Below are 15,883 nucleotides of genomic sequence, written 5' to 3' on the forward strand. Positions count from 1 at the left end.
CCATCTCTGCAGGTAATCATCCAATTTCCTTTTGAAAGCCGTGATTCAATCTGCCTCCACAACACTCCCAAATAGTGCATTCCAGATCGTAACTACCAGCTCAGTAATAAAGTTTTTCCCACACAATGGGCCTGATTCTCCACTCCCACGCCGGTTGGGAGAATCGCCTGGGCAGCCAAAATTTCCGGGAACGCCGGTCCGACGCCCGCCCGTGATTTTCCCAAGCGGCGGGAACGGCCCGGTCGGGTTTCGCAGGCCGGAGATTCGCTGGAGACACCGAAAATGGCGATTCTCCGGCACCCCCGCTATTCTGAGGCCCGGATGGGCCGAGCGGCCAGGCCAAAACGGCGGGTTCCCCCCGGCGTCATCCACACCTGGTCGCTGCAGTCGTGGGCGGTGCGTGAACGCTGGGGGGGGCGGCCTGTGGGGGGGGCGAGGGGGGATCCTGCACCGGGCTTCACCTAGAATGTGGGGTGGCCCGCGATCGGTGCCCACCGATCGTTGGGCCGTCCTCTCTGAAGGAGGACCTCCTTCCTTCCACGGCCCCGCAAGATCCGTCCCCCATCTTCTTGCGGGGCGGACTTAGAGAGGACGGCAACCACGCATGCGCGGGTTGCCGCCGACCAACCCGCGCATGCGCGGATGACGTCCGTTATGCGGCGCCGGCCGCGTCATCTATGCGGCGCCGCTTTTACGCGGGCGACAAGGCCTGGCGCGGGTAGATGACGCGGCCCCGATACTGGCCCATTGTCAGGGCCTGAATCGGTCGGGACCGGGGCTGTTGCGCGCCGTCGTGAACCTCAACGGCGTTCACGACGGCGCGGCCACTTCGGCATGGGAGTGGCGAATCCCGCCCAATGTCCTCGCTTTCTTTGCTAGTCACCTTAAATTGGTATACTTTGGTTCTCGACTCTGTGCCAATGGGAACAGTTTCTCCTTGTCCGACCCCAATGATTTTGAACACTTCTATCAAATCTTCTCCCCAAGGAGAACAGCCCCAATCTCTCCAATCTATCCTTGTAATTGAAGTCCATCAGCCCTGGAATCATTCTGACCAATCATATCCTTGCTATAAGTGCGGTGTCCAGAATTGGACACAGTGCTCCAGTTGTGGCTGAACCATTGTCTTACAAAGATTCGCCATACCTCCTTGCTTATTATTTCATGGCCAAAACGTCTCGTTGTGCTCCTCATGTCAGAACTCCTAAAGCAGCTGCACAAAGTCCTCGCAGTATAAAGCCCTGTGCACTTTTTAACTACTTTGCTTCACCAAATGCTCTCATTCATCTTGGTTTTTCATTCTGCTTAAATTTAAAATTGCCACAGTATATTTACCTCAAGAGAAAAATCTTGAGGTCACTTCCACATCCACAAGGACATCTTGGTAACTTCTTAAATGTTGATTGTTATTCATCAATAAAATCGCGCTGACTCGTCCCCGATGTGACTGCTTAATTTTTCTGACCTGTGGAATTAACTTGCTCCTTGGATGGCAATATAATATTGTGAAGATGATTTTTTTTCCCCCAAGTGGTCTGTTACAAGCTCAGTTGGCGCCATTGTGACAAAGAGTAAATAGAGCCAAGATTGATTGAATGCCTCAATCAACTCTTCCCAACTTCTTAAGGATACAAAGTGAGATGAGTTACAGCAAAATGAAAGAATGTTCAAAACCCTTGCATTGATGCCTCGCCTTGAAGAACATGAACTCCAGTCTGCAACATTAACAACTTGTATTTATATGGCACCTTCAATGTAGGAAAATGCTCACAAGCATTGAGTAAAACAGAATGGTACCATGAGCAGATATTAGGGCAGGTGTACAAAAGCTTGGTCAAAGAGTTAGGCGTTCAGGAGAACCTGAAAGAAGGAAAGAGAGGTTGAAAGATTCAGAGGTTGAAGGAAGGAATTGCTCAACTTGGGGCCTCAGAGGCAACTGAAAGTACACTCATTGTCAAGTGATTAGAATTAGGAATGCAGAGACACACACCTGAATGGGTGACATTAATGGACAGACTTCTGGGGCACAATCTGGTGAGCATCACACAGTTGCTGATGCATGTCAGATGGAGGCAGGAACATCCACGAGAGTTAGCAGTCGGAGGTCTGCTGGATCCCAGGACTATGCTGAGTCCCAGGCAGTTGCCAAACTTCTGGACAAGGTCCTCCCTGAGCTGATGCAGATGCTAGGGCATGACTGTAAGATTCAGGAGGCGATGTCAGCGACATTCCAGTGCGTGCATAGCCAATTAGAGGAGTCCACAAGGCTACGGGCACAGGAGATGACCCCGATGATGGGTGGCACTGAGGCCAACACTATTAAGGTGGTGACCACAATGAAAAGCCTGTAGCACAAGGTCAACATCTCGAGTGGTGGTGTCCAAGGCATGACTCACTCTGTGATGAGGTATGAGGCGTGATCCTCCCAGCCCCCCGCCACGGTCGGAGAATCCCCGCAACCATGCCACGCCGCCCCGACACCGGCACGAGATTCTCCGCAGAGCGGAGAATCGGCGTGATTGGCGCTGGCGCGTTTGGCGCATCGCGGGCCGCTCCACGTGGCCGGTCCTCTGGTTCTCCGGCCGGATGGGCTGGGCAGCCATACTAAAAAGGCAGAGTCCCACCGGTGCCGTCCACACCTGGTCGCAGCCGGCGGGAATTCTGCGCGCAGGGGGCAGCCTGTGGGGAGGGAGGGGGCTCCGACACGGGTGGGGTGGGCCTCCGATGGGGCCTGGCCCATGATTGGGGCCCACCGATCGACGGGTCGGCCTCTCGCTCCCAGGGCCTATTTTCTTACACGCCGACCCCGGAACTCCTGCGCCATGTTGCGTCGGGACCGGCGTGTTGTGGGAGGCCACCGCACATGTGCAGGTTGGCGCCGGCGCCACTGCGCATGTCCTCATTGTCGCCGGCATCACTGTGCATGCACAGATCTGCAGCGCAGAGTTCACGCCGGAATGGGAGGCTGGAGCGGTGTGAATCGCTCCAGCGCCGTGCTGGTCCCCTGTAGGGGCCAGAATCAGTACTCCCAGCGGCCCGTTCAGGCCGTCGTGAAACGCGACGGCGTTTCCGTCGGTGTGGACACTCTGCCGCCGAATGGGAGAATCCCGCCCATGGGATCCGCTGGTTAAACCACCACCAGTTAGCCCGCCCCCTCAAAGGGGAAAGCAGCCTATGGTCATCTGGGACTATGGTGACGTTGCCTTTACCTATATCTTTTTGTATCTCCTTCTATCCTCTTCGCAATTTACTTCCCTACCTATCTTTGTGTCATCAGCAAATTTGGCAACCATTCCTTCAATCCATTCACCCAACTCTTTTATAGAAATTGTAAACAGTTGAGGTCCCAGCACTGATCCCTGTGGCGCAACACACGTTACACCCAACCTGAAAAATACCCATTTATGCCTACTCTCTGCTCCCAGTAAGCCAGCCAATCTTCAACCCAATATGCCAATATATTGCCCCTGAAACATGAGTTTTTATTGTCTATACTAATCTTTGATGTGGCACTTTATTAAGCCAGGGGGAGAGGACAAATGCATGATTATCAAAGGAGGAGAAAGTGCCAGAGTGGTACAAACACAGACTGCTCTCACCCAAGTATGGTTAACACATCAAATTTGGAAATCGGGCCTTTCTGTATCTGAGTCTGCATATTTTCAGGGTGTTGGGAGGATTAATCTTGCCCTGTGCAAATTACTGTTTTGGCTTTATTTCAGGATGAACCAACAACAGGAATGGATCCCAAGGCACGCAGATTCTTGTGGAACCTGATCCTCGATATCATTAAGACTGGGCGCTCAGTGGTCCTGACATCACACAGGTGATCCTTTTGGCCTGGTTTCAAAGTTGCCACTATGTTTTTTTCCCCTGGAAAGCCATGAGATCATCTCGTGAGAGAATGCATGGAGGCAGGCGACAGAGAAACTTTTATAATGAGATGTGTGATATAGTATTAGAGCTGGAAAGGAGTCACAAATTGAGAATCATGCAGCAGAGAGTGAAATCTTTGATAGGAGGAAAAAGGGATAGCAACAGACAGCAGGTGCACAAAAGATAAAGATGGTAAAATATTGTTTGAGAGGGATGCAGTCGCAAAAGATGAGCAGAATATACAAGTGAACTGTATGATTATCCAAATCGAAGATGCCCTCAAAATATAGACACAAAAGAGATGCACCAAACATTCCGATGTCAGAGGGAAAGAAGGCTTTAAAATTGATGAGTGTAGGAAAAGCTCCAGACGTAGATGAATTAGCAATAGAACATCTAAACACTCCTCAGAGAAACAGAATTGGAACTGATAACAGAATTTGTGATCAAATATATACCAGCTGTTGCTCTTTTTAACCTTAGTCTATTTGCTCTGATTACTTCACCTTTGCTCATGAGTCGCCAGGTATCTTTATGATGCTGCCACATGGTTCAAGTTCAGGTTATGATTAATAAATCAGCACACCGCTTAGTAAGGATTAAAACAACGGTCATTTATTATATCCAACAAGCAATATTAATACCCTAATACTACTTTCTACATAATAAACCTATCACTACTGGCCAATACTTAACTTAGGAAGAGCCCACCAGGTCAGGGAAACGAATGGCTTGTCCAATCAGATCTGGCCAGCGGGATTCAAAAGGCTGCTACAGGTCGGTGGCTAGGTGTCTCTACCGGATAGCGATCGCTGGATTCAAACTTACAGTTGCCGGTTGCTGGTCTTGCGAAGGTCTCGAGCAGGCGAAGAGGAGAGAGAGAGAGATCTGAACTTGGCCCCTCACTTTTATAGGGCCCAGGGGCTTCCCGCCTCCCGGGGCGGCCCTTGACCCTGAGTCCCAAGTGATTGGATTTGTCCCCAATCCCTGGGGTCGATGTGTCCAATGGTGAGGCGATTCCTCGATCGGGGGGTGGTCGTTCACCTGTCTTTGTTTCGGCTACTGCAGGCGCCGACAGGTCTGGCCCGGTATTCAATTGCTAATATGTTGCAATTGTTCCCGGGGATAGCCGATTTAACTGCAGATGTCTGGATAGATGGGCTGCAAACAGTCCTGAATGTAACTGCAAATACCTGGGTTGATGGGCTGTTGATGGCCCTGAGTATCGATCTGGGCTAACTTCCACAGAGCCGAATATGCAATACTGTCTGCAGCTGCCTGCTTGTGTCTTGTTAGCTGCTTTTCCCAGCAGTCTTTCGGGTTAGCCATTTCAAACTGGGTTTTGGCCAGATTAATCGGAACGCAGCCATTTTACGTGGCTACACAGCGGATACATTCCATGTGTCTTGCGACATTCAGTATTTGTTAAATTACCTGAGAATGGATCCATTGGGCGGCACGGTAGCATAGTGGTTAGCACAGTTGCTTCACAACTCCAGGGTCCCAGGTTCGATTCTCGGCTTGGGTCACCGTCTGTGCGGAGTCTGCAAGTTCTCCCCAGGTCTGCACAGGTTTCTTCCGGGTTCTCCATTTTCCTCCCACAGTCCAATGATTAGGTGGATTGGCTATGCTAAAATTGCCCTTAGAGCCCCCCCCCTCCCCCCAAAAAGGGTAGGTGGGGTTACCGGCATAGGGTAGAGGTGTGGTGATGGGGTGGAAATGTGGGGATAGGTAGAGTGCTCTTTCAAAAAAAAAAAAGCCCGGTGCAGACTTGATGGGCTGAATGGCCTCCTTCTGCACTGTAAATTCTATGAGAAACCGAAAGCAATGGAGTGCACCCATTTTAGAACTATGGGTGGGATTCTCAGGCCTCCCAGCTGCTTGTTTCCCAGCAGGGGGAGGCGGTGCGCCATTTGCTGCGAGCGGGATTCCCACCACTGTCAATGAGAATTCCCATTTGAGCCACCCACCGCTGCCAGGAAGTCCATGAGCAGGGTGCGCAGCCGGCAGGATCAGAGAATCCCGTTACCAGCAAACGGCCGAAGAATTCCTGCTTAAAATGTGTCATCTCTTAAAACTGATCTTGAAAATCGAAAGAAATTCTAAAACATTTGAAGCAGAAATTGATGAAACAAAGTCTGAATTTGGAGCTGGGATAGGACCAGGAAAGGGAATATTAGGCTAAGGACAATCTTCGATAAATATCTAGAAGTAAACAAGAATTTGTATGCTTTATAAACTGTGAAAAAGTATTCAATCATGTTTATGACCAAAAGTTAATGGATGTGTTGTTGAAATGTGACATTGACAGTATGGATCTGAGATTTATCCAGAGTCTATATCGGGACCAATAGCAAGCATCAGGTTAGGAGATGGATAATCAGACATGTTTCAAGTGAAGAGAGATGTATGACTAGGCTGTGTACTGCTGCCAGAAGTATTCAATCTGTGCACAGAACAAATATTCAGAGAATTAGATGTACTTCCATTGGGTAAAATTGGAGGCCAGAATACAATAAACTTTTAGTATGCTGATGACATCGCGCAACTCCCAGAATCAGAGGAGTTCCTTCAAAATATTGTAGACTAAGTAAAATCTAGAAGTTTAAAATGTGGATCAATCACAAACACCAAAAGGTGGAAACGACGGTAGTCGGGAGGAATGCATTAGAAGAAACTAAAGTGAAGATTGAAGTGGATGGTGTCACACTGGAATAAGTAGATAAGCTTGTCTGTTTAGTTCAAGAAGATAGTTGATGCAGTGCACAAATTAGAAGAAGGATAGAGATGGCCGAAAGTAAATTTTGTGATGATGAAGGATGTATCAACAACAAGAAAACACAAGCTTATGACAAGAAAAAAAACTCGAACGATGTTGCGTTCCATCCACTTCCTTGACAGCCTCAGGCGCCTGGACAATAAATAAAGACCTGAGGAAGAAAATGGAACATTTGAAATGTGGATGCTAAGATGTGTAAAAATCCCAGATCCAGACCATTAATGAAGGAGTGCTTGAAATTACCAGAACAAATGGAACTCTTTAAAAAGTAAACACCCGGAAAAGGAAATGTCGGTATTTCAGCCATTTATTCAGAACTGAAAAGCTGCAGAGATCTCTTCCAGAGAGCAGGGCGGAGGCAGCACAAAAGAGGGGATTGATCTAGGTGTGGTTGGATGACAAGCTACAGCAGATGTGTGAGGATGACACAATACAGCTGAAGGCAACCTAGCGCGACAGCAGATCACCTGGGAAAAGCAGCTACAAGCCACATAGGGGAGGCAGTGGCGTAGTGGTATTGTCACTGGACTAGTAAACAACCAGAATGATGCTCTGGGAACCCAGGTTCAAATCCCGCCATTGCAGGTGGTGAAATTTGAATTCAATAAATAATCTAATGATGACCATGAAACCATTGTCAATTGTCGGAAAAGCCCATCTGGTTCACTAATGTCCTTTAGGGAAGGAAATCTGCCATCCTTACCTGGAGTGGCCGACATGTGACAGCAACAATGGTTGACCATGAAACCATTGTCAATTGTCGGAAAAGCCCATCTGGTTCACTAATGTCCTTTAGGGAAGGAAATCTGCCATCCTTACCTGGAGTGGCCGACATGTGACTCCAGACCCACAGCAATGTGGCTGACTATTAACTGCCACCCTCATGGGAAATTCGGAATGGACAATAAATTCTGGCACAGCCCACTTCCCATGAACAAAAATTTAAAAAACAATAGTCTTGCATCTTTCTGTCATCTTAGATATTGCAGAATTTGTAGATAGAACAGCACAGGCTCTTCCCAATGCAATTGCTTAATATTACTATGTATAGAATTAAAATACCCTTTGATCGTCAATCAAGAGCCGTAGAAGGAGGCCATTTGGCCCATCGTGACTGTGTTAGCACTTTGGAGAGCTATTCGATTAGTCCCAACCCCCTGTCCTTTCCCCACAGCCCCCCCTCCAAATCATTCCTTTTTCATGTGTACTTCCTGTTTTAAAAATTGCAATTGAATCTGCCTCGACACCCTTCCAATGTGAAACAAAATCTGTTCATTTTCACCCTGGTTCTTTTTTGCCAATCTGTGTTCTCTGTTTACTGGCACTCCTGCCAATTAAAACAGTTCCTATCTACCTACATTAAAACAGTGATTGCAGAAATACTCCCATGAGCTGTAAAGCAGTTTGAGATGTCCGGTGGTCATGAAGCATTTATTTCTTTATTTTGCTTTATTTCTTGACTGCATCAAAATCCTTTGTGATTTGGATTGCCTCCACTTATGTAATGACTCTGTGAAACCTCCTCTTAACCTTTCCTTCTCTAGGGAGACCTGAAGAGCTGGAATTAGCATATTGTTTTGTGATCTGTTACTGTATTTCTATTGATGTTTAAAAAAACAAACTGGTTACACGTCAGAGATTATGATCAGCATCAAGTGATCTGTTCCTGGAAGATGTTAATGCCATTTTCTTTAGCGCATAGTTACTAAACAGTTTAGTGCCAGGTCTCAGCACCAGACAGAACTGGAATTCTAATATTTCAGACTTCTGATGATGGTGATGTGCTGAGCGCACGCACATCAGGTGGCTCTCCTCCAAACCAGAACCAAAAAGGGCACTTTTAGTGGGCAGCACGGTAGCACAAGTGGATAGCACTGTGGCTTCACAGCGCCAAGGTCCCAAATTCGATTCCCCACTGGGTCACTGTCTGTACGGAGTCTGCACGTTCTCTCCGTGTGTGCGTGGATTTCCTCCGGGTGATCCAGTTTCCTCCCAGTCCAAAGATGTGGTTAGGTGGATTGGCCATGATAAATTGCCCTTTGTGACCAAAAACGTTGGGAGGGGTTATTGGGTTACAGGGATAGGGTGGAAAGTGAGGGCTTAAGTGGGTCGGTGCAGACTCAATGGGCCGAATGGCATCCTTCTGCACTGTATGTTCTACGTTCTAGTCAAACTTTGCCCACAATTCGAAGACCAAACTACCTCAACAACGAGAAGAAAACAACCACGATAGAACGTGAGCTCGAGGGGCCGAAAAGACGACAGAAGTGGCGGAAAAAGCAACGAGCAGCTGGCGGGCGAGGTGGCGGACCCACAAGGTGAAGGAACCCCGGTCGCCCAGGAGAGGAGACCAACAACATGAGTATCAACTCCCCCTCCCCTCCCTCCCCCCCTCCCCCCCGCCTCACAGCCCCCTCCCTCCTCCCACCACCACCTGGAGACGGATGGAAGAACTTCCTCATGAAGAAGCTGACCGCCTTGAAAGGCGATCAAGACAGAAATCCAGGTGGCAGTCAAGGTGGTGGTGGCAGAGGTGATGGCCACCATGCGAAAGGCTATCGATGGGTTGGGTAAGAAAGTGGAGACACAGGAGAAGATGATCCTCAACCTGGCGAAGGCATCGACAGACCAGAGCAACAGAATTGTCGCCCTTGAAGCCAAAGTGAAAAGGTTGGTGGAGCCCAGGGGAACTTAAGGGGGAAAGTTGAGGACCAAGAGAACAGGTCCCGACGGCAGAGCATTCGGACCGTGGGCCTGTCGGAAGGTATCCACTGGCAAGACTACCACAGGACGATAAAAATAGGAGGCGAAGCACTGAGTAGGGCCAACTCCACTCCTCCTGCGCCATGCTAAACCTCATGCAGTTAAGTGGTGCACAGAGTGCACCTAACCAGAACTCAATGAACATGTTCTTCCCAGTGGTGGGGGACAAATGTGAACGATGCCAGGGAGACCCGGCCAACCATGCCCACATGTTCTTTGCCAGTCCCAGACTTGTCGGATTCTAGGGGAGGAAAGGGAGGAAGGCAGACAAGGGAAGACACACACAAGCGGAAGTGGTGGAGGAGGTGAAGGGGAGAAGGGAACCCAAAGGGGCCACATAGTGGAACACGGGGTAAAAGGAGAGGAGGGGAGGGGTCACGCAGCCCCCTCCCCCCACCAACGACAACAAACTAAATACCCCGACATATAGAAACAGAATGCAGTATGTGGCGCCAAAGGCAGAAGGCATCACTAAGAGAGATACTAAGTCACCAACAAAGGAAGGGGTGGGGAGGGCGGTGGGTATGGGAGGGAAGCAGACGGGGAAACCACATGTCAAAAGCTGTGTAAATAAGAAACTATTTTATTTGTAACTATCAGACACACTTGAGCCGTTACTCTGTAAAAACTGGAAAGTACCAATAAAAACATTTTTAAAAAAAAAAGAGATTTCAATAATAATCTCATTGCCACAAATAGGCTTACACTAATACTGCAATGAAGTTACTGTGAAAAGCCCCTAGTCACCACAATCTGGCACCTGTTCGGATACACAGAGGGAGAATTCAGAATGTCCAAATTACCTAATATTGAAATGAAATGAAATGAAAATCGCTTATTGCCACAAGTAGGCTTCAATGAAGTTATTGTGAAAAGCCCCTAGTCACCACATTCCGGCGCCTGTTCGGGGAGGCTGTTACGGGAATTGAACCGTGCTGCTGACCTGCCTTGGTCTGCTTTCAAAGCCAGCGATTTAGCCCTGTGCTAAACAGCCCCTAGCATGTCTTTCGGGACTTGTGGGAGGAAACCGGAGCACCCGGAGGAAACCCACACAGACACGGGGAGAACATGCAGACTCCGCACAGACAGTGACCCAAGCCGGGAATTAAACCCGGGACCCTGGCGCTGTGAAGCAACAGTGCTAACACTGTGCTACCGTGCAGTGAGCACAGATGAATTACTTTTGTACTGCGCATGTTTTAGTCTTCCACAGAATCTGGGAGGGGAGGCTAAGGGTGATTTCTTTGCCTTTCCCATATATCCACCCTGACAGCCAAAAGGAAACTGGCAAATACACCAGGAAATGTTTGTTAAATGGCGAAGATCGTCAGATGAGTACAGACATATTTGTAATTATTTTTCCACAGAAATGAGATCATTTCAGGGTTTTTCAGGTGTACACGTCGTGTTGCACACTTCAAAAACATTTCATTGGCATGCTCAAATCCAAAGACCTATCATCTGTCATACATGTGGGTTGATAACAAAGCACAAAGTAAAGTGCAGCATAGGAACAGGCCCTTCGGCCCTCCAAGCCTGCGCTGACCATGCTGCCCGTCTAAACTAAAACCTTCTACACTTCCAGGGTCCATATCCCTCTATTCCCATCCTATGATGTTGTGCTGTTGCATGGTCCCTTTAAGAGTGAGTCATGTGATAGTCCGTGACATCATCGGATACTTGGCGGGCTTAAGGTCAGTCGAGACAAAGCCTTTGTACAGTTAACAACCATCTATTAGATCTCTGTTGATTATTGCGTTCAACCCACGTGCTTCAGCATTTCCTTTCTTTTATCCTGCAAGTACCATGCACAAGGATAAGAATAAAATTGGCGATGAGGAACAGGTCAGAAAAAATATTTTTTTTCGAAGTGAAAAGAAAATTGAAGTTGTCAACGGCCGATATTCAGGCAGATCAACAGCGGGTCAGCGATTGTACCTCACTCATAGCACCCCATACCGGGCATCGGAACTGGTAAGGTTTTGGGTGCAAATTCAAAGGAAAGGTTCATTCCGAATTTAAACCAGCCTCTGAGGAGTTCCAGCTGCCGAGCTTGCCATGTGCAAGGGAGTAAGACACGGACGTAGACTGGACAAGATAAAGAATTCAGGCATCGCTGCCTGACATCATTGGCTTATTCACCATATTTAGAATATGATATAAGGGAAGTTGCAAGAGAATTCAGATATCGCTGAAAAATGGCGAGGAAATTTACCGCCATGGGTCCATTTGAGGAAGATTCAGAAAACTGGAAATCATTTGCAGAGATGCCACTATGATATCCTGGCCAATAAAATGTCAGAGGACATTCAGGCCCCTGCTTTTCTCAGTACTTTGGAAGCAAAACTTTTAACTTACCAGTTTTTTCCAGCCTGAGAAACCCGATGACAATATTTATCAAGTAAGAAGTCTTACAACACCAAGTTAAAGTCCAACAGGTTTGTTTTGAATCACTAGCTTTCGGAGCACTGCTCCTTCGGCAGGTTCACCTGAGGAAGGAGCAGTGCTCCGAAAGCTGGTGATTCAAAACAAACCTGTTGGACTTTAACCTGGTGTTGTAAGACTTCTTACTGTGCTCACCCCAGTCCAACGCCGGCATCTCCACATCAATATTTATCAAGAATCGGTTAAAATATTGGAAGACTATTATGCATCAAAGCCATCAATTATCACAGAGAGGTTTTATTTTATTGAAGGAATCAGCTAGAGGGGGAAATGTAGTGCGCAGTTCGTGTGATCCTCGAGCGTCTCTCGGAGCTTCATGAATTTGGTGACCCGCTTGATGAAACTATTAGAGATTGCTTGGTTTGTGGGTTGAGGAATAAGGCCATTCAGAGAAGATTATTAAGGGAATAAAATCTGCACTTGAAATGAACATTCGATATTACTGTTTCAGTGGTGCTTTCTGCCAAAGTGACTTCTCAGCTCAGAGCTGGCATGAGGATCCATAAGCTGGCTGCCACCTAGAAGAGGTCTACCCAGCAACAGGCATGTCATCGCTGTGCAAAATGGGCCATTCACTGGCTGATTGCTGGAGCAAGGATAGCCAATGCAAAAATTGTTGAGAACTGGCTACACAGCAAGAGCTTGCTTGAGTAAAACAGTGTCTCCAGAGAAGAACTTTCAAGGAAACACAAAATACTTCTAAGAGAAGGAATAAAACAAATTCAATGAAGAAAATTCATTAATAAGAATAACAATAAAAATACAGCACATGGTTCTGATGAGGAAATGAAGCTGAATGTACTATCTGTACAAAGTGAAGTACATCGGTTCTGGGTAGTTCAATAAGTGAATGGGCAACCTATAAAAATGGAGGTCGACATGAGGGGACTGAAGTCTCCTGTTGCTCTCTTTTGGTTGGCTCTTAATTTGGCTCTGTTTAATCACGTTTGCTCAAGAGTCACCAGGTATCTTCCGACACCGCCACAAGGTTCAGAACCGAATACTGATCAATGACTCGATACACCAGTTAATAAGTTCAAAAGCAATGCCCATTTATTTACACACAGTCAAATCTACTCATGCATAAACTCTACAAACTAAACTACCACTATTACTAAAGCCTATACTTAGCTTTGGGCGCCCACTCATTCAAAGGCTGCTGGGTTGAGCTGTTTACAGGGTAGCAACTAGGAGCATCTATCTCGTAGCATGCGTTGACTTGGGACTTACTTGGTCTGATGCAACTGCTAGGCAGGTCTCTCTCTTCGGCGAGAGCCAAAGCCAGAGGAGGGCGTTCTCCCTTGGGGGATACCTTTTATACGGAAAAGGGGCTTCGCGCGCCTTTGGGCGGGACTTGAACTTGGCCTCAACTAATTGGGTCTTTCCCAATCATCTGTATCGATAGTGGAACGAATCAGCAGTCGCAAATCAGGTGAAAAGAAGGCAATTCAAGAAGACGCTTGTTTAAACAAGGAGGGCAAGTGATAGCATGCAGCTATACCACTAGCAAGAAGTGGGTTCCTGCAACTGCGTTGGTTCAAACTGATCCAATTTCTTATACCATACAAACGGAACATGGGTTAGTATGGAGACAACAGATCAGCTGCTATCCACACGTGTCGATGTGCCAGTGCCATGTACGACATAACTACCTTGAGTTGAAACAGCATGCACACAGCCAGATCATGTGACTGTGACTTCTGGTCAATCGCCTGAAACAGAGATTGCCGAAGATTCTCCCATAGCTAGTAGTCTTTTTGCAAAAAAGACTAATGCTTTCCAGAGTAGAGACATCCACAGACGAACCTAAGAAGGTCAAGAACAATCAAGTCCCTGAAGGAAACCAGTGGAGAATAGATCCACCAGATCGTCTTTCCTGTTAACTATTTCCACAGCGTAATAAGTGAATGCATCCCCCTTGTGATATATATATTTATATATATATATATATATATATATATATACATATAATACATGTGTGTGTAAATGACAATGTAGAAATGCTCTCGTTATTCGTTGTGTTGGACCTTCAAAATAAAGCAGGAGGGATGTGTGGGTTGATACTGTTGTATTGTTGCATGGTCCCTTTAAGCATTGAGTCACGTGATAGTCCATGATGTCATTGGCTACTTTGAGTGCTTAGGGTCAGTCTAGACCAAACCTTTGTACAATTCACAACCATTGAATAAACCTCGTGAATTATTGTGTTCAATGCACATGCTTCAGCATTCCCATTCTTTTCTCCTGCAAGTACCATACACAAGTGTCGGAGTTAACTTCAGAACAATAATTCTACACGACTGATTTCCCAAAAGTAATCTATTCTTTTAAGGAAACACAGAGCTTCAAATAACAAGGTATTCTCGCAAAAATATATTTGAATCATCTGACTCTGGGATTTTTACACTTGCTGCAAAGTGGCTATAATGTCACCTGTCAACCTTTTGTGCAACTCACCAGGTTCTCATTGTGAGGAAAGTCAACCTTACTTAAATGCCATATTTTAATAGTTTACTCATCAACTAATCCTCTGTCAACATTTCTGATCAATGGAAAAATTAGCTTCCAACATGGCTTTACGTTCCCAGGAGGGGAGAATGTTGCACACTTTGGTGCATTCTGGGAAGGAATTCAGTGTCCAGCTTGTGAAAGCTCAAGTGTAACAACAGGCCTTTGCATTTTATGGTTCCCCGAAACACATCAGAGCTCACCAAGACCCAAGTGGAATTCAATGATGTTATCTTTCCTTAATACCGGCAGTGCTGCAGCCTGTGCTCTTGGTTACGAGTCCCTCAGTACTTTCAGGGAAGGATGAAACGGTGGCATTCGGCAAGAGCTAAGGAGTTGCCAGGTGAATCTGTCGACAGCAAAATACGATTCAACATATTTGCAGATGTACTTAGGTAACCCAATTTTTGAAATTGGGTAGAAGTCCTTCATAATCCATCAGTGACTCCTCCCAGCCATACGTGAAAGATTGAGGTTGCCAACTTATTTTATACCCTAATTCATGCTTTAAAAAAAGCAGTAGCAAAAAGAATCCAGACGGTGTTGAATCATATGCACGCGAAAACTGAATTGGAGTGAGAGAGAAAAGGTAAAATAAAAGATTCATGAGCTAATCTGCTTAAAATCAAGCACATGAAGGTACCGTTCTGAATGGAGGCTGGGTATAGAACATAGAACAGTACAGCCCACTACAGGCCCTTCGGTCCACTATGTTGTGCCGACCATTTATCCTAATCTAAGAGCTAACCTACACCACTTCAATTTACTGCTGTCCATGTGCCTGTCCCAAGAGTCCCTGAAATGTCTTGAATGACTCCGACTCCACCACCTCTGCTGGCAGTGCATTCCACGCACCCTCTGTGTAAAAAAAACCTACCTCTGACATCTCCCCTATACCTTCCTCCAATCACCTATAGCATCATAATGTATCTTGCAGTAGCTTTTATCAAGTTGCATTCCATTTCAGCCAACTGAATCAAAACAACACCGACAGTGGCGCCAAAAGATATCCATGGCACTGGAAATAAACTTGTCACTTTTGTATGAGTCTACAGATGAAATCAGTAGAAATAAATAGAATTAAAGTGTGAATTGACAGCCATCAAAAAGAGGGAGGGGGAGCGTTTGAAGATTTAAGTGAACGCGAGAGAGAAAATGCCCTCCAGGGGTTGGGTGGCTTTGGAGCTCTCTGCCTCCGAAGGCGGTAGAAGTGAGGTCACTGAATAATGTTGAGGCGGAGGTAGGTACATTCTTATTAGGTGAAGGAATCAAAGGTTATCGGGGGTAGATGAGAAATGTGGAACTCAACACAATTAGAAAGCCGCGATCTTATTGAATGGTGACTCGAGGAGCCGAGTGGCCGACTTCGCCTATTTTGTATGTTTGTATGTATGTTTTTAAACCTGTCAGTCACTTTGTTGCCTTGATTTGAAGAATGCTGCTCCAATTCTATGTATCCCTTGGCCATTCTAACAGTCTGTTGAGCTCGATGTTTGGCTTGGCACTGGCACA

General features: G+C 46.7%; 1 protein-coding gene across 3 annotated transcripts in view; it reads left to right on the forward strand.

Moving 5' to 3' along the window:
- The window catches only part of abca2 (ATP-binding cassette, sub-family A (ABC1), member 2), a 739,176-nt gene that overhangs the window by 688,603 nt on the left and 34,690 nt on the right, over nucleotides 1-15,883 (forward strand). For all 3 annotated transcript variants that reach the window (XM_072488215.1, XM_072488216.1, XM_072488217.1), the window contains one exon: nucleotides 3,723-3,826. In XM_072488215.1, coding sequence (XP_072344316.1) covers nucleotides 3,723-3,826 — 104 coding nt within the window. The remainder of the gene's footprint in view (nucleotides 1-3,722; nucleotides 3,827-15,883) is intronic.

This window comes from Scyliorhinus torazame, chromosome 22 (assembly GCF_047496885.1).
Source record: "Scyliorhinus torazame isolate Kashiwa2021f chromosome 22, sScyTor2.1, whole genome shotgun sequence".
NCBI lineage: Eukaryota > Metazoa > Chordata > Chondrichthyes > Carcharhiniformes > Scyliorhinidae > Scyliorhinus > Scyliorhinus torazame.